Source organism: Eleginops maclovinus, chromosome 10 (genome assembly GCF_036324505.1).
Source record: "Eleginops maclovinus isolate JMC-PN-2008 ecotype Puerto Natales chromosome 10, JC_Emac_rtc_rv5, whole genome shotgun sequence".
NCBI lineage: Eukaryota > Metazoa > Chordata > Actinopteri > Perciformes > Eleginopidae > Eleginops > Eleginops maclovinus.
The window spans coordinates 16,544,260-16,572,056 of NC_086358.1; the positions used below are offsets into that span (position 1 = coordinate 16,544,260).

At 39.5% G+C, this 27,797-nt stretch overlaps 1 protein-coding gene across 2 annotated transcripts; it reads left to right on the forward strand.

Moving 5' to 3' along the window:
* The first annotated feature begins 725 nt into the window (after positions 1-725).
* Positions 726-6,301, forward strand: kcnj2a (potassium inwardly rectifying channel subfamily J member 2a). 2 transcript variants are annotated; one of them, XM_063893822.1, is made up of 2 exons: positions 726-873; positions 3,010-6,301. In XM_063893822.1, exon 2 carries the CDS (start codon positions 3,257-3,259, stop codon positions 4,538-4,540), a length of 1,284 nt encoding a protein of 427 aa, XP_063749892.1. In that variant the 5' UTR covers positions 726-873; positions 3,010-3,256; the 3' UTR covers positions 4,541-6,301. The 2 variants fall into 2 exon arrangements, with proteins under 2 accessions (XP_063749892.1, XP_063749893.1); XM_063893823.1 differs by having other exon boundaries at positions 729-873; positions 3,013-6,301.
* Positions 6,302-27,797: the final 21,496 nt, after the last annotated feature.

Below are 27,797 nucleotides of genomic sequence, written 5' to 3' on the forward strand. Positions count from 1 at the left end.
AAAGGGCAACAGATGCACAGTCTAAACATCCAAGGCAACTTGATAGCTGAGTGGAGAAAGACAGTCATATCATAATACAGGCATGTAGGCCTTTATTGGGTGAGTCATTCTTTCCAACAGAACACATTTTCCATACCCACATTAAAAATAAGATCTATAAAAACAACGGATATCGCAAAAAAAGCACTGTAATGGTCAGTTGGCTAAGCAGCAGGTGGTAACAAGGCAAATTCATTGGAAGGCTTTAATGCCAACACAGCACAAAAAAAAAAAAAAAAAAACCTGGGCAGGTATCAAACTTATTATTTTATTTTTAAAGTGTCTCATGTTTAAAGGTTTTTTTTGCAGCCAAATAAGTAACCTTTGCTCCTTATGAATATATTAAGCAGTGCAAAAAAAATAATAATAACACCTAGTTACTCAATATAAAAAGGCAAAATTGATGCTATTCTGCTATTTATTTATGTTTATATTTCATTTGTCCTAACCCCAATTGAGATCAAAGTGGCATCGCTCAATTAGAGTCAAATTGCACTCCATTACCCCCATGTTGTGTTCCCAGTCAAACACATAAAATGACACAGGAACACAGCATAATTGCGGCTGGTTCACAGTGCGCGCTCCCCACCTCTCCCTCATTGGCCCTGGCGCGGAGCAAAGGGGCGGGTCGTACCGGTGCATGCTGTTTAAAACGCTTTGGGGGAACTCATCGCGAAGCACATGATCGAGACCGGTCCTCCAGAGATGTGAGGCAAGGTTTACACTTGATCAAGCAAAACAAATAACAAGTGCGCGGAAAACGACAGCCGAGGATAACAGCGGCCCAAACCATCTGGATTATATTTCACCAACCGGTCCACAAATGAGCAACAGGTAGAGGAAACATGACATTCATTTCAGAGAACCTCTCTAATGCTTTAATATGAGATGTGATGCGCCTTAATAACAGTTTTACGCATGTCAGAACTGTTATCGTTTGGCAAACATATATTAGGTTGTGATGGTTAACTTTATTCTCCATGACGAGCCGACTTCCTGGCTTATGCTGCAAAACCGTCAGATGACCCGCCAAAAAGTTTTGACTTTATCCGCTCATATTTCTTCTCGCCTCTTTCTTTACATGTATATTTAATTCCTTAATGCGGGGGTTGGAATTTAAGCATCCGTATGTCTGTTAGTGTGAGGAGTGTGTGTGTGTGTGTGTGTGTGTGTGTGTGTGTGTGTGTGTGTGTGTGTGTGTGTGTGTGTGTGTGTGTGTGTGTGTGTGTGTGTGTGTGTGTGTGTGTGTGTGTGTTTGCATCAGAAGTCAGATTCCTTCTCTTCCCCGCACCTGTTAACATTTGTCGCTGGCATTTGGTGCATTCTGAGAGCAGCTATGCCTGTCCACTCACAGCCACGTACTATTTAATAATGCTCTTTGAAAACACAAGAATAAATGTCGTAAAATAATTATAATGTAATCAGCATTTAAATTCGTACTGCGTTCTTTTATTTAGGGAATTATGTCGACTATTCGTATTTCAAAATAAAAGAATTTGGCAAAAAATACTAAATCTAAAGAGAGTCGGTTGCACCTTTTCTTGAAAATGTTTGTATATCAACCTTAAAAAGAAAAGAAAATGTGCATTGCTTAGCAACACAGCATCTTAGTCATTAGAATAATGTCTGCATGTACATTAGATAATAATTATAAGATGTTTTATGTAGTTGTTTGGCACTTTATATAAATGTACACTTTTATGTGATGCATGTGTAAAAGCCTTTCAGAGTAATTGCATCAGCAAGTTTCACTTTAGCAGTTGTACATTCACAGAATGACCCTGCAGCTATATAAAGTATGTGCCACCAAAGAAAATTTTAGTTAAACCATTAACTTCTTATGTTTAACCCTCAAGCCTCAGAGATAAGGCCATCCTTGCAAGATCACAAAGAACACAACTTACGCACTTACTCACTTAGTGGGTCTGCAGTAGACTTGTTGCTAGGACAGCCAGAACTAATGAGAGGTGTTTTAGCGGTGCTAGGAGAATCCCCACAGGACAGCCATTATTGCAGCAGAGAGGAGAAATCCCTGAAGGCGCTCTGAGAGTCAACAAGCTGTGCATCTCTACTGCACAGACAAGCACCAAGCTAGCACTTTCCCCTAAAGATTCTTTAAACAACAGAACGAGTCACTTAACCTATCATCAGTCAGCCATGATGTCACTTAGAAACTGCGCCTGCTCTGCAGAGCTTTGTTTTGTTTGTTGCAAATCACCCAAAAAAAGCGTAATAATCGTGTAATATTAGTTGAAAATGTTGAATCAGTGCATGCCGACAGGATGCTTTAAAAAGAAGCAGCACATGCAAAACAGCTTTGTTCCATGTCTATCTTAAAAAATGATACATGCGAAAACCACTGGGCAGAAATCAGAAGTATGCAAGCAATAAATAATTTGTCCTTGGCTTTGGTTAAACTGTTATACTTTTTGGTGCACTATCAGTATCTATCAGAATTTTATTCAAGAGATGCCATTAAGAGAAATTGTCTGCAAATTTCTCAGTTAAGGGTTATTAACTTGATCCGTCAGTGTTTGCAAAACCATCTGTTCATGGGACCCTGTACGAACGCTGTCACCCACCATTCAGCATGAAATGATGGAGTCAGCGTAGGTCAGCCAAGCAAAACAAGTGGAATTTGTATAAACGGGATCTGAGTGCAATTACAGGGTGGCCTCTCTCATAGTGAAAGTTGAAATGTTAGATGCGGGTTAAATATCACTGTTGTTGTTTGTCATAACTGGATGATATATTGTTGGCACAGAGAGACACATATAAAGATTTCAAGGCTTTTTCTCAGGCTGCACGCACATCTTACATTACTGTGAAGTCAGCAGTTCTGAGATGTCACATTCAACAATTGCTCAAACTAACCGTTGTCAATAAATGCCCTGACAAGGATTTCATAAAGTTTTATCTGATCGATTTTGAAGTGGTTTGACTAACAGAGGTTTTCTATCTTTGTTTCAGCAGATGAACTTGATGAGGTCCTGTCAGCTGATGAAAGAGGAGTGACCAGTTCTTCCTCCTCTAGTTGCACTCCATCTAGGGGCCAGTGAGGCTGAAGAGGCATCCCTTCAGCCCGCCTCATCTTGTCACCATTTCCTCTTCAAGCTGGTCTCCCATAAAGGTTTCAAAACTGTTTCTCCAACGCTTTTTCCAGAAACTCAGACTGTTTTCCAAAGCAGAAGCAGCACAGCCCTCCCAGACTGAGGTGATGGGAAGCGTGCGAGCCAGCCGCTACAGCATTGTGTCATCAGAGGAGGACGGCATGAAGCTTGCCACTATGGCAGTACCCAATGGCTATGGGAACGGCAAGGGCAAGGTGCAAACGAGGCACCAGCCGCAAAGCAGATTTGTAAAGAAAGACGGTCACTGCAACGTGCAGTTCATCAATGTGAGCGAGAAAGGTCAGCGGTACTTGGCTGACATCTTCACTACGTGCGTCGACATCCGCTGGAGGTGGATGTTCATCATCTTCTGCCTCGCCTTCCTTCTGTCGTGGCTGTTCTTCGGTTGCATCTTCTGGCTGGTAGCCATCTTCCATGGGGACTTGGAAAGTAACTCTACGAAGTGCGTCTCCAACGTGAGCAGCTTCACCGCCGCCTTCCTGTTCTCCATTGAGACTCAAACTACTATCGGCTACGGTTACAGATATGTAACAGACGAGTGCCCCGTCGCTGTGTTCATGGTGGTTTTCCAAAGCATTGTGGGCTGCATTATTGATGCCTTCATCATCGGCGCTGTTATGGCAAAGATGGCAAAACCCAAGAAGAGGAATGAAACTTTGGTTTTCAGCCATAATGCCACCGTGGCCATGAGGGATAACAAGCTCTGCCTGATGTGGCGTGTTGGGAACTTAAGGAAGAGCCACCTGGTGGAGGCACATGTGCGGGCGCAACTTCTAAAGTCCAGGACGACAGCGGAGGGGGAGTACATCCCCCTGGACCAGATGGACATAGATGTGGGCTTCGACAGTGGAGTCGACCGCATCTTCCTGGTCTCGCCCATCACCATCGTCCACGAGATCAACGAGGATAGCCCCTTCTACAACATGAACAAACAGGACCTTGAGAACTCTGAGTTTGAAATCGTGGTCATCCTGGAGGGCATGGTTGAGGCAACTGCCATGACCACACAGTGCCGCAGCTCATACGTTTCCAGCGAGATCCTCTGGGGCCATAGGTTTGAGCCAGTGCTCTTTGAGGAGAAGAACTACTACAAGGTGGACTACTCCCGCTTCCATAAGACATACGAGGTGCCCAGCACCCCTCTGTGCAGCGCTAGAGACTTTGCAGAGAAAAAATACATTATCACAAACTCTAATTCCTTCTGCTACGAAAACGAGATGGCGCTAGAGAACAAAGAGGACACTGATGAGGGGAACGGGGGCAGCGTTGGGCCCGACGGCACCCAGACGGACAATATCTCAGAGACTGAACACAGCCAGGCCACGGTGCCGCTTGAGCCCCGGCCTCTGAGACGAGAATCAGAAATATGACTCTTCAGACCTCATGTGAGGGATTTTATAAAAATCAACTCTCTGCGCCGAAAGGCACGCCGAGCTGGGCCTTGGGTAGAGGACAAGTCGAACGGTACTGCTGAGGGAAGCGGAAAAGGGTTAGGACTTTTTGTGTAAGAGTCTGCTTGAACTTTGACTACATACAGTATGACAAAACACAGCACTATGAACCATGTGCATATCACAAGGAAGAATTCTCAATGAAGTCCCCATGAATGTGTGCTCAGTGTCTGGTGACTGCAAGGTGACAGACCGGAAGGAAGTTGTTGAAATGACTTGAAAATTGCAGGCATGTCTCAGTTTTTCTGTCCGGCATGAACAAGATGTTTCAGAAAGGTGGTTTTTTTTTTATAGTTAGAATATTTTTAAGTGCTGCTAGAAGTGCCTTCTTTTAGAAACCAAAGAGTACAATAACGATAGATGTATGCAACAACGAAGGTACACGTAGAGTATTTGTTCACGAGCTGGTCTCATAGCAGACATCACAGACGTCGAAAATGTTCTGTATGTAACAAAGTAGAAGACTTTAGTGATTTCCTCTGACTTGACCGCACTGGTTTTCTGCTTTATCCTTTGCCGTTTTAAAAAATTTGAGAGACTGTTCATTGCTGGTCGGACTGATAGAAACATGCCTGCTCATGTCAAGAGACTGAGCAGGGTAGTATTAACAAACTGACAGAAAAACATAACTTTAATTTAAACAGAGACCGGGGTGAAATGAGAATCTGAATGTTCCTAAAAGTGCTGCTATAATGTTGCTTATTTTTTTCTTTTGTTTTACAGCTGATAAAAAATACCACAGAGTATTATTATCATAGTTATGTGTTTCTTAAAAACAACGACTGCTTAGATTTGGTACAGTGGTAGAACGTTTAGGGAGTTTTACTAAGGGTTTGTTTTTCAAGAATGTGTGTACAGTTTCTTTTTTTCTACAACGATTGTCTTTATTTTGAGCCATTTCATCAAGCCTTAACCTACCAAGTGAAGATGTATAAAATCACCCAAAATTGCAAAGGACATTAAACAGGATTTTAAAGTTCTGTAGTGTTCAAGGAACTAAAATAAAACACTGACTGATATTTGACAGGTTTTATAGTCAAATTGAACCCAGAAAAAAGATTTTTAAGGCCAAACTTGCTTTAAAAGTTATGCAAAATGAAGTGGAATGTGGTGAAAGCCCTTCTTTTAAAACTGTCTCCTTTGTGATATCTGAATCTGATACAGTGTTATGATTGGAGGTTATAAAACTGTCTTGCTAAAAGTTGGTTTTGCTAAAATATCAAATATCCAAATAATATATTTTTACATTTTCAATGCCACATTCCCTTTTTGCTGACTTCAGATCAGCGCACTCTATCAGCGACACTGCTTTTTATCCTCTGTTGTGATGCTTATGTTTCATATCAGAATGTGACATTTAAATAAAAAGCGTAGTTCAAAGCCAAATGTACTGTAACCCCGGCCTATGAAGGTGTACTGCACAAGAGTTTGCATCAATACTAAATTTATATTTTGTATCATTGACTGAAGGCCACTGGGCTCCATACATCCTCCATGTGTATATACCTCCCTCCCTTGTTGCAGTTATTTTGTATCAGTCTTCCAAATGTACTGCAAAACCACGGAATGTACAGATTTTTGTATTATTTTATTATAATTATTATAATTATTATTGTACATTATATTTTGTTCTTTTTTCAATAAAAGGTCAATGGAGAATCAGAATCACGCAGTGTGGCTTGTGATCAGAGATGGATACAACATTTAAGCCATTTTTGAAAGGATACAATAACATCACATTTGTTCTGATTAATATTAAATATAACTTAAGATGAAAAAATAAAATGTTATGTACACCTTGCTTTTGAATGAACAGAACCAGTTAATATAATATTTAAAAACTGTAAATTGAAAATAATTATACAAAGTAATTCACTTTTACTATGCTTCTATAGAATACAAAAAATGTAGGTAAGGTCATTTTTATTTATCATTATTTATTTTACAGCATGGTCATTTTTACTTTTACGCCAATCATTTTAAACTTTCAGTTAAAGTTAAATTATGATTGAAGGACTTTTACTTTAATTAAAGTAATTCAATAGTGTGATATGAAAACAATTTCCCAATTTGGGATCAATAAAATATATCTTATCTATTACCATTGTATTACTTATATAAAAAGGATTGTACCAAGGCTTTGAGCAACACAACACTTTAAATAAGAGTGTTCCAAGTTTGACCTTTATGCTTTTATATTTGGTTTAGTTAAGAATAAGTACATTTAATACGGAAAGATTAAGTCTTGCCTTGTTAACTTTGTTGTACATTCTTTTACATGATATGACATCGTTCAAATACGAGCTGCACGGAAATATGTAAAATGATGATGGGTTGATATATTTAAGAGGATCAGAACCAAACAATGACTCCAATTTTTATGCTACCAAATATTGCTGACTGATATTCGGATATTGCACCAGGTACATAAATAAAAATGTAGATTAATTGTGCAGCCCTACTTCAAATAGAAGATTTCCAGCAGCCGTTTGGACACATGGAGGCCTGACATCTCCAGCAGCAGCGCACGGTGACATTAACCAGCTGCCCCGTCCTGCGTCCTTCACTGACGCAGGACGGATTAACACCTTCTCTTTTCTCTCGGGCTCCTAACAGTCATTGTTCTCATCCATCTTTCATCCTGTCTTCCATCATCCGCTCTCTCTCTCTCATACTGTCTCGCTGGTCTTTATAATGTCCAATGAATCCACCAGCTTTGAATCCATTCACAGCAGTAAAATTGAGTCACAAATGGGATTTAAATTAGTTTTGGCAATCAGTATGAACAAAGAAATCCTATTGCTACTAACTATTAACATCTTTGTATAGTGTAAAAGTTGTTTCATGCCAGATGTACTTTGGGAAAAACACACTTTCTGTTAAACCTCTGAGTTTTTGGGCACTAAACTGGTCAACATCTGCACTTATCCTTTACATTTTTGGGGGAAATATAGTTATTAGAAAATGATGATCAACTCTGCAGTTTTGCAAAGCAACAACAGCATGTCCCTTGCAATGGCTTAATGACTGTTATCAGAGACCATGCTGATACTGACTGAAATAGATTGATTCCAAATTAATTATGCATCTACCTATCTACTATGTATTAACTCTAAGTTATACAATTCTCTAAATTAAAGAGGCCTTGTGATGATTTCAGGCCTTTTCTTTTTCCTAGGAGTAAAAGTGTTTAAAGTTCAGGGAATTATTGGCAATCATACATCCTATATTTACAATATTAATTTTTAGAAAGATATTAAAACTTGTTTATACTTTATCGCGGTTGTAGAGCTCTCTTACAGCTCACTAATCAGAGCAGACTGGGCTCTGGTTTCAGACACAGGGTGAAAAGAGGTGTTGGCACAGGCAGTATAAGAAAAATAAAGAGCTTTTAGAACATTAAAGCATGGAGACATGTCGCAAAAGAGGCACTAAATACAAATATGAACCTGAAAATTAGCATAATATGTTAGTTCAGAACATGTAGACAAACGCAAAATGTTATGAGGGGTCACATGCTTCGAAAGTTTGACAAAAGCACTAGTATGAATATAGCCCCTATAGCATTCAGTTTATTATCTGTTAATATTAAAGAAAAACTAATAAATATCAACACAGATGCACTTTGAGATTTATTCCAAAGGAATGACTAACATAAGGATTTTTATTGTAAATGCTGTCAATAAGTTCTTAGAGAGCAAAGAAAGAGGGGGGGGGGGGAAGTCTGGTGATTTTTCTTCCTAAAGCATAATCTCATCTCTTCATCTGCACAGACAAAAAAACGTGCACGTCAACTCAGCTCTATGGAAAATTCCTTGGTTTGTCATTAAGGAAGACTGACACTAATGTCAACTACTGGAGTCGGGACTAGAGCTTTGAACTATCTATGTGTGTGTGTGTGTGTGTGTGTGTGTGTGTGTGTGTGTGTGTGTGTGTGTGTGTGTGTGTGTGTGTGTGTGTTCTATTCATCTGACATAAAGCAGTTACAGTATCTGATTCATCTTGATCATTTTCAAATGGGAAGAGGGAGAGAAAATGAGTCAGGATTGTTTCAGTTGTGTATTATAATCAGGATCTGTGTTTCATATTTCGTCTATGACACACATTTAAAATTTAATTTCAAACCTAGAACCACAACAGACAATTGACTACAGGATAAAATAGGCGTAGAAGATATTCACCTCATTTATTTACTTTGTTGTAAACAAAAGCATTTTTGTTTTTTTCCGAACACACAACTAGTTTGTCCCTGAAGGGCGACACTGGTGGGAAAGTAAGGAGTTACTTTCCGGTCACACCATTTAATATTGCATTTATTTATTGAATTATTAATTTAAAGTTGTGACCAGGAAAGCCACATTGAAGTGACTTCCTGTCGGAAAGGAAGAATAGTGGTACATTGTTAGGCACTGTGTGTAGTGTTACAGCTTTGTAGGTGTGTGCTTCTATTGTGAAGACTTGCTCACTCCTTGTTTATGAAGACAATAACGCTGTATACCAGTGGAGTAAACATCCAAAGGTAAATGTTAGGCCAACTTCCATTATTCCTGAGTAAACCGCTGAGATATCAATAATCCAAACTTTATATAACACTATTTATTTGTGTTTCACAGCTGATCGAGCCTTGTTCAGAATTTCAGAGCTGGAAACAACAATGAAGGAGTAAAGAGCATGGACCTGCAACACAAACACAATCCGTGCTCCTGAACTATAACCGGAACCCCTGGCTTTTATCGCAGCTTCTGGGAACCTGACGTTCAAACAGGCTCGGCTCTCGTACAGACCTGTGATCCTCACTGTGTTTTGTGCATAGCTGAAGCTGAGTCTTCCTGCTTCACACGGACCCCTGCACAGCCAGACAAAACCATCGTCACAGAAGGTGGAGTGCTTAAAGCTGCACAGAAGCAGGGCTAGTTACTACTAGCCTAAGCCTATAGCAGTTTAGACTGCATAAATCAGCCTGGCAGCTAGCAGACTTCCCATTACTCATAGCTCTTCTATTAGTACTTGGTTTCAGTACTTGTGTCTCCAGACAGAAGACTAGAGCTTTATAGAAACAGAGCAGCTAACACTGGAAGCAAGAGCAAAAAGTTAGCAGACTGCTAACTGAGTCTTTGAATCTTGAATGTATAGAGAACTGGAGACAGCCTTGGAGGCCCCCATTCAATCCTATAACAACAAGTTAATAACATGAAATAATATCTACCGATTTACAGACGTCTCTTTCCCAACCTTAGTAAATGGGAAAAAGTATTTTTGGGCCAAATGACGTCGAGGATTGACACAGAAGTTGTTGTTCTACCGTTTGACCACTACGAAGATGTGCTTCAACGTCTGGCGCACTTCCTGGGGGCTTGGTTTGAATGACTTCCATCTGCTTTTTGGTTGCATTTGCTGCTTCTAAAGTAACTTCAGGCTAGTTCAGTTGGAAAAGCTGCTGTAAAAAGTTCATAATGGTTTTAAAATGATACAACATGTATACATTTATCTTTACGATAACTAATATTGCAAATTCCACCAGTATTGGATAACATAAATTCCCTTAATCACTTGCACACCTTACAATAATAATATTAAGCCGTTTACTGTGTGTATATTGGCCACGCAAGCATGCAGAGAGACGATGGAATTTTCCTATGGGCTGACCATCCAGTGGACCCCGAACGCCTCGCTGCCTCTCACTGGAGCTGCACTTTGAAGCTCTTCCAACTCTGTTGACCCGTCTTTGATGTGACGCCAAACACTGTCACCGACAAAGACTAAACCCATCACCGAACCACCCATAAACGTTTTTTGACCTCTCTGGCATTCACTGGAAATGTACTACTCCTCAGTATTGAAATTTAGTAATTAGCAAACGAGAGTTTTTGTTTAGATCCTCCCGCATGAGTCTTGATTAACTGGGATTCTGTAAAGGTCTGCTAGCATTGGTGGCATTAATTGGCAACTGCTAGAGCAGAGTGTTAGACAGATGGGAGCTTTGTTACATCTCTGGTTTGTGTTGTCAACAGGTCAAAGCCAATGTCAAAGGAAGCTTGTAGCATGAATTGAGAGCTCCTTGCACTAAATATATTTTACAAATCATGTTTTAAATATGTCTGAGTATCAGTTGACTACCAACAAACACTACAGGGACTTGGACATCCTGACCTCGCCCACCTTGCCCATTGAGAAAGACTGCAACAGTAGGATGCAACAGTTTAACTGAAGGTTAATAAAAAATATGTTGCCATCTTATCACATCGGGAACAATTTATCAGCCGTCTTGACATTTCGACAGTGCTTTATTTTCTGATCATTGCATAGAACAAAGCTAGAACACCACAAATCATATGGCTAATGCAACATTTATGAAACAGGAAGTGGACACAAAATCATAAGTTGTACCCGGAGGTTTACTTCTGTCGTTTGAGCAAGGTTGGGCAACAAAATAAAACAGAGCCTTAAAAACGTTTTGCAAAGTTGTTAATATGCCTGTCCCCATACAGGCCTTTGAAGAACAGGCTATCCGATATCAACCCGAAAGAGACGCATATTTGATTCACTTGAACTGACCACAGACTATATACGAACAGTTTCTCTGTTACCACTTAGTGATAAAACCATTCAACGCTTTTCATACCTGTTTTAACTCATTACTTTCTGATGTATCTGGGAATATCCCCAAACTACCCATGTTTACCAGCTGATTTGCATAAATATATAAATGGTGCTTATACAGATTGCTACTATCGTTAAATGCTATTTTTTCTGTACCAAACGGGACCACGGGAAACGTTCAGCGTGCGCCCTCATACCAAGTGATGCCAGAAAACTAAATTTCTGTTCTTCAAAAACTGTATAATTACTCCAAAAATATTAAAATAGGGACAGCTTTGATTTTAGAGAGTTCTGATGTTGCGTTGTTGTTTATATCCGTGGCGCCATTTTGTATACAGGCGTCATGTTCTCGGGAGAATATTGCCTTCCTGCTATACATATTTTTCTTGAAAACCCCCTGGTAAAATCTTTAAAGAGCACACAGTGCAGTGTTCTTATAAGTAGTAATGAAATAATCTATAAATTAAACCACTTTTAATTGAAACTTTAATGGAAACCTTTTTTAGGCGGTTAAAGGGAGATCCTGCTTAAAATGAATCACTGTATATTTTTCTGGACCATTCATTTTTTGGTATAACCTTGACAGAAACCCCAGCTAAAGAACCAATACATCCTCATATCCATTATAAATCGAACGCATGCCCTGCATATTTCATTGATCATTTTGATCACAGTCTCTGCCCTGGAGGTTGAGTCAGTTCTACACACTGTTGGCCAGGCACATGCAGTCTAACTTTGACCTTCGTATTGCTAGTGGTAGCCAAGGTTATCGGGACACTGGGGAATGGATGGGATGGGGGTGGGGTAGATGCAACCCCTCGTCGAAACCTGAGCCTGGCAGGGGGGCTTTGCGGTTTGACGGACAGGGTTGTCCTCATATTTAGCTCCGAGCATTGTGCGGCGGAGATTAGCCTCTTCATGCACGCTGACAGACGAAGTGACTGTAAGAAACAAGTTGGGATGCAGAGCTGTAGGTCAACTGTGATCTGTAATGAGCCCCATGCGATAACAAGCAGGGTGACATGACGCACGAGACTAAACCTGAATTGGTCCAAGAATAGCAAACTACATGACAGCCACAATTATTTTTAGGTCAAAACTAGCGCTGTCGATTACAAAATGTAATGGCGTTAATCACAATAATAGTCTGAGGTTAAACATGATTACTGATTTTAAATAGTTGTTTCACATATTTACTTCTATTTTGTGGTAATATTAAACAGATTGCATGCAGGACAAACTGGTTAGACAAATTAAAGTTTTATTTTATTTATAACATGATTTTTAAAATACTGGCATGAGGTCTGACAATTTTCGGACAAAAGCCAATTGACGGAAAGCCTTGAAGCACTATCTGTTGCTAACATCCTGACCACTATTTCACACTCCTGCATCTACGCAACTTTAAGAAACGGCCGCATGGTTCGACAAAATGCCTTTCCTCCTGTGTTCACTACACCATTTAATACAAATGCTTAGGCGGGGACATCTCTGCAGTATCACAATACTTCATTATGAACAACATTTACAAACATTCTGCTTGATTTTACCCAATAAAATGTCTATTAATTATGCAGCACTAGAATGTATATACAAATATAGCCATCTTATAACACTGAAACAGTATTAAGGAATTATAAGGGAATATAGATCAAATTAAAACAACGAGGGATCAATAGAGATCATTTTCCATGTCTGAGGATTGCTTTCTCAGAAAGTCGTATTTTTCATTTTTTTGATCCAATGATATTGCACTACATAAAATAAGTGATAAAAGTGTTCAAAAAACATTCAGCATTTGGCTTTACCGAGTGAAAAATGCCACATTGGGGACTCTATGGACCCCACAATAATGGTTTCCGAGTCAAAGCACCAGTTTGTTCAACAAATTCCAGTTCTGATCCTCCTATTATTCGGCCATAAAACGCCCATGAGAATGTCAGGTTGGCAAAAAAGCCAAAGAATGTGAGGGATGCGAGGGGAGGTGTGTTGTAGCTGCGTGACGGAAAGGTCATCTGGTCCTTTGTGGCGGACCACAACATGGTGCCGATGCTTCACAGAGTGACAAACACACATTACGGGTGAATATGCCCTGTTATAAGAATATGTGCTGCCTCATCCTGCTGATAACCACACGCACACGCACTGAAATGACCAATTAGGAACGTTTCCATCACCATCATCATTACATGGCTAAATCATTTCGCTAATTTAATCCAGCCTCACTTGGTCTTTTTATAGAGCATAACACGTTGGATAAATCAAATCAAAGGGCCTACTTTTCTCTCACATGTCTGCTGTGGGGAAGGAGAGCAGACCGCAACAACAAACTGCAGGTAACAACAGAGATGCATTCAGTTCACAGCGACATCTGGATGTCATGCATGGTTCACTAAACGAGTTAAGTTAACCGTAGATTGTTGTGTATTTAGAAAACACTGTGGCTAAAATGGTCTTGGCTAATTTAGAGGAATAAAAGGGATGCAAGTTTGTGTGTGCCTGTACAGAGCTTTGACCTGGAGACACCTTGTTCCTCCTCTGTCGTCAAATCCAAATAAGATTTTCAAAAAGCCTTTATTAAACTTGTTTATGGTCAGCAGTTTTTAGCAATTACTATTCTATTTATTTAGATGCTGTCATTGCCTTTCTATTGATTTGTTTTAATGGTAAGTGGCAGAATCTGCAGTATGTTTTTATTGGTGTATAATCAACCAAAAGTAAAAAGGGTTGTGTTTTCATGACCTTAGAATAAGCCCTTCATATAGAGAGTGGGTTTTCTTACCTGGAGTCTGCCATGTTAAACCATAATCAGGTTTTTTTCTAGAAAAATTAAGTATGAGGCGCTAACGTCACTTCCTGTCAAAAGTGCGGACCCGCTCACTGTCCTGCGAAAATACTACATTAAAGCAAAGCGGAAAACAATAGTTTATTCTTCTTCTTAAAGCTGCTGAGTCATATATCGCACCTCAAACAACAAATAAATCCAGAGTTCCGGTTGCCACTCGTCCACCGGCAGACCTATCGGACATCCATCCCCTATTTATTCTCCGTAAAGTTGTCTTTTCCTTCTGATGGTCTATTTGATACGATTTTCATATTTTTTGAGTAATTATACCATTTTTGTCGAACAGAAATATTGTTTTCTTGCATCACTTTAAAATGTTACTGGGAAAATCAGCATTTTGGTATGAGGGCGCAAAAGTAGGACGTATAAAGTAACTGTGTAGCTATGTACGCACTCAAGAGAGGGCCTTTCACATCTTATGGTACCTTAAGGCAAGTTCTCTGATGACATACTGTGACCATTGATGCTTTTAAGAAATTTGTACATAATGAGAATGTTGATAAATAATCACCAGTAATGTTGATTTAATGAGCAGGTAAAGGCAAATACTACAACAGCTAGAACAGTTCATGGCAGTTCATTTTCATAGCTTCTTTTATTTTATTGAAGAAGTAAATTAGAAGAGTTTTAGGAAGAAAGTGAAAATGACAACAATGTCATACTGAAAGGGAAGTCTCCTACTCAAATAGGAGGTCATGGGTGATTGGAGTGGTAATTGTCTTTGCTCTTCCTAAACTTGGACTCAGAGTCTAAATCCTGCTTGGCAACTGCTGGGAGGCTAAATTGTATTGTGTAACTGATTAATGGCTGGAAATCTACTGGGGAGCTTTTCATAACTGCAAGTTTGACTGGGACCGAGCTGTTGGTCATGATTTGACTGTTGACGTCAAACACAGTTATTGCAGCACTGGTTCCTCATGAAGTTTAAATTGTAATTCCTGCCTTCATATGAGATTTCGTCAAACTTAAATGGAAACAAAGAGGATGGTGAACTCAAACTATCTATAAATAACCATTTGAGTGTACGGACCAACTTTCCCAGAAATGCAGGCATGTTTGAAAAAAACTTGTGCTTTTAAGAGTTAAACTTTGGTGTTAAGCATTGAGCCAAAGCACAACTGAGCAGATCAGACGGATGAAAGTTAATCCAAGTCTGACAATGAAAAGCTTACTTTGAGGTGTTCTAAAAAAAGGCTACTGTGCTAACAGCGTGGCTTTGGCAATGTCGGAATGTTGGTAAGTCGGTCTACCACTCAAAATATCTCAACAACCCATTGGATGGATTGCCATGAGATTTTGTAAAGGCACTCGGCCACACCCCAACAGAGGTTCCACAGGGCTCACCAGTAGGCAATCGACCATATGAAAATGTCACGTCATTATTACCCTGGCCAAAAACGATTGATACTAGTCTATCCTGATAATCACCAAAATGTGCTTAAAACTCTTAAAATGGCACTTAAACATAGTGCAATCACTTGGCTTAAATGTTATCTTAAAAACAAAAATGTTGTATTGGATTACAGGTAAAAGTAACCTTTTTAGGTCAGATTAACCTTCACAAACAATTAATAAAGCTAAAACAAAGTAAGTATAGATCAACAAATATGATTCCTGTATGTTTTAAAATCAGGGTGTATTTTTTACTTCTCTACCAGGGTAGCAAGTTTGACAGCTTTTTCAAGATGATCATGTGAGGAATGTCACGGTTAACCCTATAATGAGAATTCAACATCAACTTTTTAACCTAAAATAAGTCTCTCTACTCACGAGTCCCTCATCCGTTACTTGCCAACCATCGGACTTGTGCACCGGTTGCCATTTATCCGACCACTATCAATGTGTTTCACACTTGTGTCAGCGATTCCGGTTTCAGTAATAAACTGGATTACTGTATTATCCTCACAGTATCTGCTCACTGTTTGTTTTAGGTTTACCAGCTGATATGTGACTCTTCCTCTGTGGTGGTAGTGGCAGGGCGAGGGGTTTCTCTTTGATTGAGTGTGTGCCACTTTGTATCTGTAATGTCGCAGTGGCCTATTTACTTCAATCTTTAGGGGAGCTCAAAACATGTTTTCAAGATCTGGGTCACAAAATTGCAGGGTCAGCGCGATTAGTTTTGATGGGTTTATCCTAGGAGAAAAAGGTTGTTTTGCACGTCACTTGTTGTTGGCTATGATTTGAAAAGCTAAAGCAAGAACACAAATGCATGCACTCCTGTTTTTTTTTATCCCAGGAGCCTCAGGGCTGAATATAATAATGGTTTTGTTTTGATCATGACAAAGATAGACAAAAAAACCTCACCAAGTTCCTGTCAAAAACAGGAAGATGGTCATAAAAATATTGCATTTGCTTAATTTTGTTTTCGATATTACTATATTTTATTCCCATTGGGTAATCCCCCGTTGGTCAAGCCAAAAAGGCATTTGAAAATGTTTTCTTTGGTATTTGTGTCGGTCAATTGATTATTTTGGGGAATCTTATGGTCTAACTAGCAGTGGAAATCACTATTTCCCTTGATCAGAACATGTCATGATGCAGTCTATGGAGCAACCCCTGCAAGATTAATTAAAAACAAGCATTACTGTATCTTACACTTCATGGATGACGTGTTTAGAGTACACTCTTCCCTTCAGCGAGCACAGAAAAGTCAACAATTAGCACTGACAACAGTAACTCCATAGTTCGATGTACATTGCCATCCATTTTCATTTTGTTGGGAGGGCTCATGGCTTTGTTAGCATGGTGATTTTATCGCACAGGATGCAAGATATACAAAGACATTGTCAATGATTAAATGGACATCACAGAGGCTTGGGATGAGGCTGCATTGCTGTGTGTGCCAGATATCAGCAGACAAACAGAGAGGGATTAACTATTCAGAGGGAGGGAGGAGTGACAGGGAAGGGGAGTGGGTGTATTTACTGGTCAGTGTGGTTAATCAGGGACTGGGACACAGAGGAGAGAAAACAACAGCTGTGGACAGGATGGGATTGTTTCACAGAGTGAGCCTAACTCTGGCAGGAGTCTGGCGAGCACCTCACTTCTCTCACCTTTTTCATAGAGCAGCCGCATCCTGGATGCATTCCTCAAACTCCTGCCTGACCTCACAACACGATAGCTAGGACAAACTATCCAATCAATGACCTGGAATAGTGCTGTGAAGGGTCAGTGGATCCCAATTACAAAAATAAACTTTTGTGCTTCATCCAGGCACCGTGAAATGCACATTTTGGGAAATCATTCAAGGGAAATGTTGCTAACACCGAATCCATTGGCAAATTCGTTGGGATAGTTTTCAACATGAATGTATCTTATTAACATATAATATAGTACATGAAATCCAGAGTAAAATCGTTTTTGGAATTTTGTATCTGCAAGAAGCTTCTGTGCACAGTTCAACTTCTTTTTAATGCAACACTGATCAAGTCTCAAAAGTGCTGGCCTTTGTAGCAACACAAAGTGGAGGAAGCTATCATATTACCTGTTTTGTCCTTGGATGCCAAAGTGCTTGTACTCCACGGGCATGGTTTGCAATGATTGGGGTGATACAAAATGTTCCCTTAACTCAATTAGTCCAGTTATTGACAACGCTAGCTAGACTGCTAATAGGTAGCCAACCCCCATAGCCAAGATAGCTATTTTGGCCAGCTAGCACAAGCATGTTAGCACAAACTTGTCACTAACATTTAGAACCAAATATTTCAGGAGGATGTGTGACTAAAGTTGGCTTTGTGCTACTTTCTGATAGATCAGGCGCCAGCTGGGACAATGCTAATGGTGTTGCTATTGCAGATGTGATTTTTGTGTTTTTAAAACTTGAGTTTCCCGGGATTTGAAGATAAGGAAATCCTATTCACATCCAGTTTGACAGAAGTAGACATCTGAACATATTGGAACATCAAACGGAATCAGGGGTATTTTTATCATTTGATTGAACTGACTCTCTCAGTCATGACTTGTCCTCTAGTCTCAGAGAACATGATTCAAACAGGCAAGCAGGAAATCAAAGCACAATATGTGTTCCAGTAGCACCATACATTGTTTGTGCACGTTATTGTTATCTATGCAAACACCAGAGATGTGCGCCCCCAGCACCACACAGTGCCCAGTTGTTGCTATGGGCACACACCTTGGAGTGGTAGGAAGCTCAAAACCAGCCACATTAGCTCTGGATCCACGCACATCCCTGAGAGAGCCATACACAGGGAAGAGAGGTAACTTACAAATTCAGAAGTTAGAAGGGGAAGAGAATAAAAAGGCATCTGCCACTAGGCTTATACTCAGTGTGACTCTTATTCAATGTGTCTTTGAAATAAAAACAATATTAATTTATCACCCTAGCTAGCTACTTTTGATCATACCAGACTTGGTGGAGTTTGCAGTCATTTGGTTGTTGTGCAAGAACTGGCCAACTGGCAAACCAGATTGTGTCCACTGATGAACTTTGTTGATCAAAATGCTTTCTCTTTTTTCCACGGGGCTTACTGGCTTTCTAGTCTCTATATTTGAGACCATAAATACTGGTGTACAATCCCTCCTTACATTGCCTGTTGTTGAATTGAATGGCCATGTGGATTAGATTTTTTAATCAAATAATTGGCCGATTATTTGAACAACAGCTTTTAATTGCAGTTTCCCTTTCAGATACAATTGATTATTGAATTGATTTGGACTATTCTGACAAAATAGGACATTTGAAGACGGCAGCTTAGGCTCTGGGAAATTGCAGGGTTTATCAATTACATAATTGTCAATTTATCAACAAAACCATTTCAGAAATAAATGTTGGTTGCGGTCTTTGTTAATAATGACTCTTAATAATAAAGACTATTAAAGACACTTTCAGCTAATCATAAAACACACTGGATTATCGGTCAGTTGCAAAGGATATCTTCCAGTGTAAGTCCCCCTGTCCTCACATGACATCTTTCAGACTGCCTGCTCTTGCCACTGAGAGGTTTGGAGGGCAGTACCCTCAATAGTCTTATTAATAGTGTAGTGGAGCACTGGGCTTGACCTTAAGGATTAGACGCTGTCTTTAGGCCTTATTGAATCCTGACATCACCAGGGCAACCAACAGAGAAACCTAATTTCTAAGTGTCCACTTATACAGTACTTGATGTCTGTGCTACACAACATTACAATTACTGCAGTCATTTGGAGCACAGCGTAAAGTAAATAATAAGTTAAGATGGTTTTAAGACAATACAAAAAAATAGGGTGACATCCACATGTTTAATGTCTATAACTTCATTTAAACTACCCAGCGCAACATCTTCAAGGAACGATTATCATATTTCAAATCTCTCTATGACAGCAGCCCCCCCTTCCTGGAACACGGCTGCACTTCATGGCTATAAACACATTTATTTAAGGTTCAAGTTCAACGTCAAGTTATTAATTGTGTTATGCACAACATTGCAAAGCAGCAGCCATTTGCAGTGCAATGTTATTTTTCAGGTTCGGTCCAACAATGCTTAAACAAATGTGTATCAAAAAGAAATAATACATCTAAAACATGTATAGTCTAAGACATAAAATAAAATGCAGGGATAAAATATACATAACATCACACACCAACAAACATATTTCTGCTGGACATGTGCACAATAGCGCTCAGAGTTCGCTGACAAAAATCTAAAAACTAAATTGTCTCTTATCTTTTCTTTTTCCCCAAAAAGCATAATAGGGCCCCTTTAACCATGATCACTGACAAGGGTTTGGGGCAATGTAAACTAGAAACTCTTTTTATACCCTGTGACAATTTCCTGTTGGAGGACAGGATGAGTTTCAGAAGCCCTGCTGACTGTTAGGTAACTTGATGAGGAAAAACCTGCTTTTCGGATATCCACGTACACCTGGGCAAAAGAGTTCACAATAACAGGCCATGGGTGATTAATGCTGACAAGCCCTGGCTTTTTATTAATGCTAATGGTGCAGTGAGTGTGTGCAAGTGTGTGTAAATGTGGTCTGTTGCACCTGCTGTTGCTGCTACCCGTGTCCTTAGTCACAAACTCGTTGTTCCCAGCTCTGGCCTCTCCGTAGCAACCAGGAGAGTCTGCAGTCAGGTAAACAGATCTTAGAAATTCTTAAGTGTGATGTTCAGATCATTTACTGATGGTTAGATTTTAACCATATGATCTCTGCTTTGCTACATGGATTGATTAAAATATACCAGAATGTACGGTGCCATTAACAGGTATTTATAAAAATAAAAACTTAGTGGCTCAATAGGAGTTGCTCAACTGTGTGATTGTTTTGAATTTGATCTTGGTTTGAAAGACTGAGACAAAGGATTCTTCAACCCCCGCAACGCAGTATGGTCCCTGTAGTCACACTGAGGTCTTTTGGAGCATAAGAAACTAGGGAATCCTAAGAAGGCCTCGGGGCATTTAGAGTAAGAGGCACATCCATGTCCCAGAGGCATAAGATATAGTAAACACCCTGGTTTAACATGCACGTCTTTCAAGTACGAAGGCACATCAGTTTGAAACATATACAGTACACTGTATTTATGGACGATGAATTTTGCATTCCCTCTGTCACGGTAAGCCCACACAATGTGTACAGTAAACTGTATTATAACATGACTTCGGTAGCCCCATTATAATGTAATGCTCATCACAAATGAGAAAAAACTTGTTAGAAGAACAGTAACATATTTTCCGTTCTTAGATGGTATGGCCTGATGGTGGCACACGATTTGAAGCTGCAGTTTTACAGGAATGAATGCTAAGTGTTTGCCAAGTGTGCTTGCTGACTATTTCATGGTATAAACAAAATACTAATATGCCTGGTGACATTTGAATATTGTCCCTTCTTTCAATAAAGTTTTTTGTTTTCAGATTTTTTATGCCCTTTTCCCTAGCTCAGTGTGGAACGAAGTCGATGGGTCCATGTACTTTTCCGACTGATGTTAGTCTGCAAAAAAGGCAGGAACGCACAAAGAATGACCTTATAAATAACGGTGTGCCAATGAGTTTGTCTACAATTGAAAGTAGTTACAGTTTACCTACTATACCTACTAGGGAGGCTGTTGCTCAGTTAGGACTAGTGCGCAGATCTTAGGATCAGGGGAGAACTTGTTCAATCCCCACCCCAGTCAGCATTCCTTGGGCAAGATCCTTCACCCCAAATTGCTCCTGTGGGGATTGCCCACAGTGTTGAGTGTATGTAAGTCGCTTTGAGTGAAACTGCCAACACGTGACATGTAATGTTTAAAATAGTTTAAAATACAAAATGCTATGCTAACACGTTAGATTGCTAGAGAGGTCTAAATGCCTTTGTTAGCCTTTTAGCATTAACACCAAGGCTTTGGCAGGCATGCTTACATTGGCCTGATAAATTTACTTATGAAGCTAATAAGATTATAAACTGGAGGCTCTTTTATTACTTTTCAGAATAAAAAGCCTATATTCACTGCTTGCCAGAGAGCATTTTGCTAAGAGCAAATAGCTTATATTACTTATAGTAGCTTTCCCAAGATGGCGGAACAACTGGGTTAATGTTAGCTGTGGAAACTCAACTCCAACAGAAGAATCCTTTTAAAAGGAGTCTCAGATGGTCAAGATGGAAATTGATTGATTAAAAAAAAAAAAAAAGGTTCTTTTTGCTAAGCTAGATCAGTTACTCTCAAAACTTGCCTACTTCTTATTACTACGTTGAGTTTCCCTCTGCCTTTTTTATAGCAGTGAGATCTAGGTTTTTAATTCTTTGGCGATTTTTACAGTTGTTTTCTTTCTTTGGACAGTAAAGTTAGCCAGGCAGCTAGTAGTAGCAATGAAGCTAACTGTACATGAATATATATTTAAAATATCGTATCACCTCCTGTGTTGAAACAAATACAGTGTGTCCTGTGGTGTTGGTTGTTGCTAGACTGTGAGGTAAACAGATATCTATCTGAACAGTTTGGGAAATTCAGACTGTTGAAGTTTGAACATTAACCTACATCTACACGTATGTAATCCAATCTCAGAATAATCAATCCAGGTGATGCAATTAGAGAAGGAAGGATGGCACAGAGCTCTTTTTCCACATCTAATCAGGATGGCAGGTATTAGAAGAGGCCTGAGATTCATCCTGAGATAAGGAGAGGAAACAGAAGCTCCTCCTATTCATCATCAATAGAGCTGTTTGTTTCTCAGCTCAGAGTCTCCTCCCGGGTGCCTTTCACACAAAGAGAGAAAAAGACTATCATGGGGAGTCAGTGCAAATATTTCTACAGGTTTATGGTGAGAAATATACAATGAATGAAGTGTCCTCAGGGTAGCTAGCCACATCCTAACCATATACATATAATGCAACTTTCATTTCTGAACTAACGTTGTTAAACCTACACCAACCAGAAGAGAGCAGATGGCTGTTGGATCGAAGCTTGATTCCTGACAAATTCACTCAAGGTTGTTTTCTTTTTTCTCATTATGCAAGATATGTTTGAAGGAATTATTTTGTCACTGCTAGATATATGACAAACTTTAAGGGTGAGATGATCCATTGTTTGTTGGTGTCACGCAGCTTTTAGAAATTAAGCAGAAGGCCACGGTTGGCCTGTCAGTTTGTGTAATTTGAAATGGACCACTTTTCCAGTCATCCCTGAGAGTGATGGGTTAGCTGAGATACGTACTAGCCCTCCACTTTACCATTTATCATCTAAGAGAAGAATGGACTTCCTTCATTCAGAAGTACAGCTCATGGTGAACTCCATGTCCTAACACAAATCTGTTAGGAACTGAATGAGGAAATACTTTGTGAGGAGTTATCTCTGTCAGTGCTGGTGCGTGGGATGAAGGCCAAAAACAACTGCTTTGTTTGGCAGCAGTTCTGTGGCTGTGGCTCCTTTTAAATGTTGCTGTCAATTAAAATCAGAAGGATTGTTTGACTGGCAGGTTGGTAAGAGACAGTGTGGTGAAATATTCAGATGTTTTATTGAGATCATGTACAAAGGAAGCGGAGATATAGAAATGCCTGTTGGAATGTCAGGCAGTACTTAGTTTTATCTACCATTTATTAATTTCTTCCACAGTAAAACAGCTCCAGCAACAGCAGAACAACTCTGGTATAAGAATACCCTGCATTCAAAGTTTATATGATCATTTCTGTATTATTTTATAGAGTTTCTTAAAGTATTTTATACTATAACATAAGAACAGAGTTTGACTGTCAAAGAATATGTCATAGATCAGCTTCATTCACCTTTACATACTACATAATACTCCTCGCAGTTTGACGTGTTGCTTGTCTTGCTAAGCTCTTCCTCAAAACTCCTAAAGCGTGTCTACATGTGAAGCAGGATAAAGCTTTTTGCATAAAAGCTCCATCTTTCCTGCCCTTGTTCTTTTTAAGAAATACTATCTGACAACTTCTTCTGTGGCTTCTACTTATCTGAAACAGGATCGTTAGCAGACCCTAATCAAAGCAGAATAATCAACAACACGGATCTCTAACCACCTTAATTATATATTCACTCATTTACTTTGTAGACGTCCCTTGTTACCTCTCTAAAAAACGCACATGCTTCTTTTGGTTGCTATTTTGTTACACTGAAGTGGATTATATATGAAGCGCCTCATTCTGTCGGACGCTTCAGTGATTTTCCTACGATATGTTGAAAGAAGAGTTGGGCACCAGTCAAACCTGCTGAGTAAGCAGATACAGGGTGATGATTCAATAGAAGATGGTGTCAAACAAAGACTTAACAGCAGTTTTGAACTTGCTCAGGACAGCTGACCTTTGACCTTGTGATTCCTCACCTGTTTCGACCTCCCTGATTGAAATCGTGAGATCGTGTTTTCCGTGATCGTTGGAGTCATGAGCTAAGTCAAAGACGATCTTTGTCCGCACCCCTCCCCCCGGATGTTTCTCAGTTTGCTCCATTTGATCTCAAGGACAAATACAAACTGTGACTTCCTACACAAAGCTGCTGGTCAGACAGCCAATGGGAAACCAGATCAATGGTGAGGAACTTTATCAATCAGGTGCTGAAATGTGGAGCTATTTCATGTTGAGATGCAGGGATTAGTCAGCTTATTGATTAGAGAATTCCAGAAAAATAAATCCTTGGAGACTGGCATTTTTCACTTTTGTTTTACATTTTCGGATCACTTGATTCAACATTTATCAAGAAAACAATCTGCAGATTTATATTAATATATGTATTTGATACCAACTTTGGTATAATAGGTGGTTTTGAAAAGTACTGTGTTTCCTTAAAGGCAAAATACGTCTTTGTTCATGTGGATATCTGACGATCATTCATAGCCATAGCGTTTGGTGTGGATCAGATTTGTCCTGACCAACGGCTTCTAACAATGACAATGTCCTTCTTCTTTTATTAACCGCCATCTTTGTCTTTCCCTATCCCTGATGATGGTTTATCTGCCATTACTAACATGTTTCCACAAAGTGAGAGTTTGAAAACATTGCTATGGGACTTTCCGTGGAACCCTTTTAGGGGTTTCGCACAAATGTCAAATGTGAAGATTTTTCATTCTGTTGATATCCATTTCTTGTTGCTTTTCAAATAGTATAGGACTGCCTTTCATATAGCATTTTTTTTTTTGTCCACTATCCCTCAAAGACCTTTAAACATGCAAGTTATTCTGCCCTTACAAGAATGTGTAGCGATTTCAGGCTTGACAGCAGGTTAGTTTCGGATGTTTACTGGTTCATTTTCATTCCATTTCCTTTTTCAATCCATTTCATTCATTTCCATTTTATGAAACTGAAATACAATCAAAACACAGTCACGAGACGTTGTCACATTAAACACTCAATACAAACACACAAGACTAAACAAACATTGTAAACAACAGAGTATCTGTTAGCATAAGTGCTAACCAAACATCTGAGCTACTGCTCACAGGCTAACAACATTAGCATCCCTCATTGTTTTAAAGTGTTTTGCATATAAATCAGTTTAAGTGTGCAGGCAAGTATACACAGACAATAGATGGTTAGGTACTTACAGACATAAAGGCCCTAGGATTTCAGCAAGGAATTGCATTGACAGAGGAAACATACAGCAAACACAGAGGCAAGGCCTGCCATGCAAGGTGCCACATGCTTGAAGAAACTTACATTCACACAGTGTTGGCCATGTTATACGGAGCAATTTGGGATTAAGTATCTTGCCAAATGATACATCAGCATATAGACTGCGGGGGCTGGGATTGCACCCCCAACCTTTTGAACGACCACTAGTGTCAACCAACCAATATTGAACTATGCTCAGAAATTGTTCTTGGGCCCAAGTTTTTAGACGAGCTGGAATTTTATACTGTACCCAGTACACCTAAATCAGTGCATAGCCCAGTGCTGTTCCTTCATAACGACTTCAAAAATAACCACAAGTAGCTTTTAGAGATTTTTAATCCTGTCACTTGTAATGTCTACAGGATGTTCAAGAGGCTTTGCATCTCTATTACCATAATCACTGATTCTGTGGTGTTCCTTGGCTGCAAATCACACTAGTTCTGCAGAATTTCTACTCAGTCATTGTAACAGGAGCATAACCGAGACAATCACAGGAAGACGGGGGCATCCATCCTCACTAACCTTTACATAAAAACACCTCTATAAGGAGAGGATGGATTTTCACAGGCTCTTTGATGGAGTGTCAGTTTGCAGAGTTGTCCGGCTCATCCTGCAGCAGCCGCCCAAACACTCCCCGCTACTCTGGAATCTCCGACCCGCACTGGAAACAGGTCAGAGGAGTCTAAAAAGAGGACGTCGTCCCTCCAACAGTTATTGTCTCCCGTCAGTCACACCCTTTTTCCACTCACACAGCTGTTTCACACGAGGTACATGACAGCTGGTTGCGGGGAACGCGCACACTACCGAGGTCACGGAACTCTGGGAAATCCCAGGGCAGGCAGCTCTGGAAGTGATGAGGAGAAGTCGATGCTTAGAATCTGTCTGTCAGCTTTTAAAAGTGAATATTAATAATGTCTCTTTCTGTTTCTATATCCTTATTCCTCATAAGGATACCGGGAATTTGCCTGATAGGGCCCCTTTGTATCTGGTGTTAGACAGCAAAAACACTCACAACTTTTTTGTCTTAGAATGCAAATCCACACAATTACGGGAAACTGATCAGTTATTCTTGGTTTTCGTCCAGCAAAATTATTTGTAACAGTTTTTTCTTCATAATTATTCTTGATCTTGGAAAAAGCAACGGCGAAAAAGACTCACCACAAGGTATTTTTTGTAACGTTTCTTGAATTTTTGATCATATCAAGTGATCAGACGTTCAGCAGATGTTGTTTTTTTTCTGCAAAGAAAGTTAAAAGACAAAAATGTAAACTAGTGCTGAAGAAGTCTGTCAGAGCTAAACCACTCCAAACAGCTACTAAAATAACTTAAATTAAGAGGCTCTTTCCCCCTAAATAATGATCAATTCTGTTTTATTGAACATGAAAATAAACGCAACTCTTAGCCCTGTTGTACTGTTGTTGTTTTTTAAATAGGGCTGTAACAACATTATTTTATTTTTTAGATTTACTGAGTACAAAAAACGGGGAAATAATGCTAGAAAAATCCCTTATTGCCAGGGCTCAAGGGGAAATCTAAATGTATTTAACAAACAGTTCCAAACACAATACCTACTTTAATTACATATTTATTTGAAAAAAGTAAATCATTATTTTAAAAGAAAAATATCAATTATATAAAACAAAGACATCGTTACATAAATTATTGCATTTTAGAAGTTGGAACCTAAGTGTGGCACTTTTAATATATAGTAATTGAATGACTAAAACACTGAATAACACTAATAGATTAACAACAAATAGTTTCAGACCTAGACTAAATGTTATGTGTTTGTTATTAGTAAAGGCTGTAGCTAATGTGTACTTAATTATTGGACATATTATTCATTTGAGCTCAAGGAAACATCCTCACATGTTTTTGTTTAAAACTGTTTTGAAGAAGCTCATTTTTTTAACAGACACTTTAATAGACAGGTGAAGCCAAGCCTAACAAACGGGGCTTTTGCTAACCTCAAATCTCATGGGAAAAAAAAAAAAAAATGGCTCTGCATGTTTAAGTTTGGTAGCTGTCATCTTCCCTGAGCCATTCCAGGCCTTGAATATTTCCACAGTGGACAGCTGTGATCTATATATACACAGGGACTTCCTAACTTCAGGAAAAAGATAGAAGGAAGGGCCGGATTCAGATCCTACCGCAGATTTCCTGTAATAGATTTCCACAGCGACTAAAGAAAAACACACAGTGAAAACAGTGGCAACATGCGGACTGCTGAGGTCACACAGGGCACTAACACTTCGGGCTTTGTTTGATACACTCCTTTCTTGCAGTAGGCGTGTGTAGTGTGCAGAGCCATAGCACTGTACACCTGTCTGACTCACATTCCTGCACTCACAGTTGACCAACGACAGCTTCTCCAAACAGTCTCACACACTCTCAAACACAATCTGTAGTATGTTTCACAACCACTGGTGCCAATTTAGCACACTGTTGCTGTAGGATTAATATATGCTTCTGTAAACTGGACTACAGAGTGCCTGTTTAAAGGGCATGTATAAATACTGCTGGTTGTTGCTACAAACACAAAAAGGAGTTCAGTAAAGGATAGAACTACACTTAAAAACTAAAGGGTATAGGCCTGTGGAACCTATATAGAACGAACCACTCGGTATCAATATTCAACCGTCAAAACTTGCTTTAAAATTAGAGCTGCAACAATTAAAGTTTCACAGAAAAAGCTAT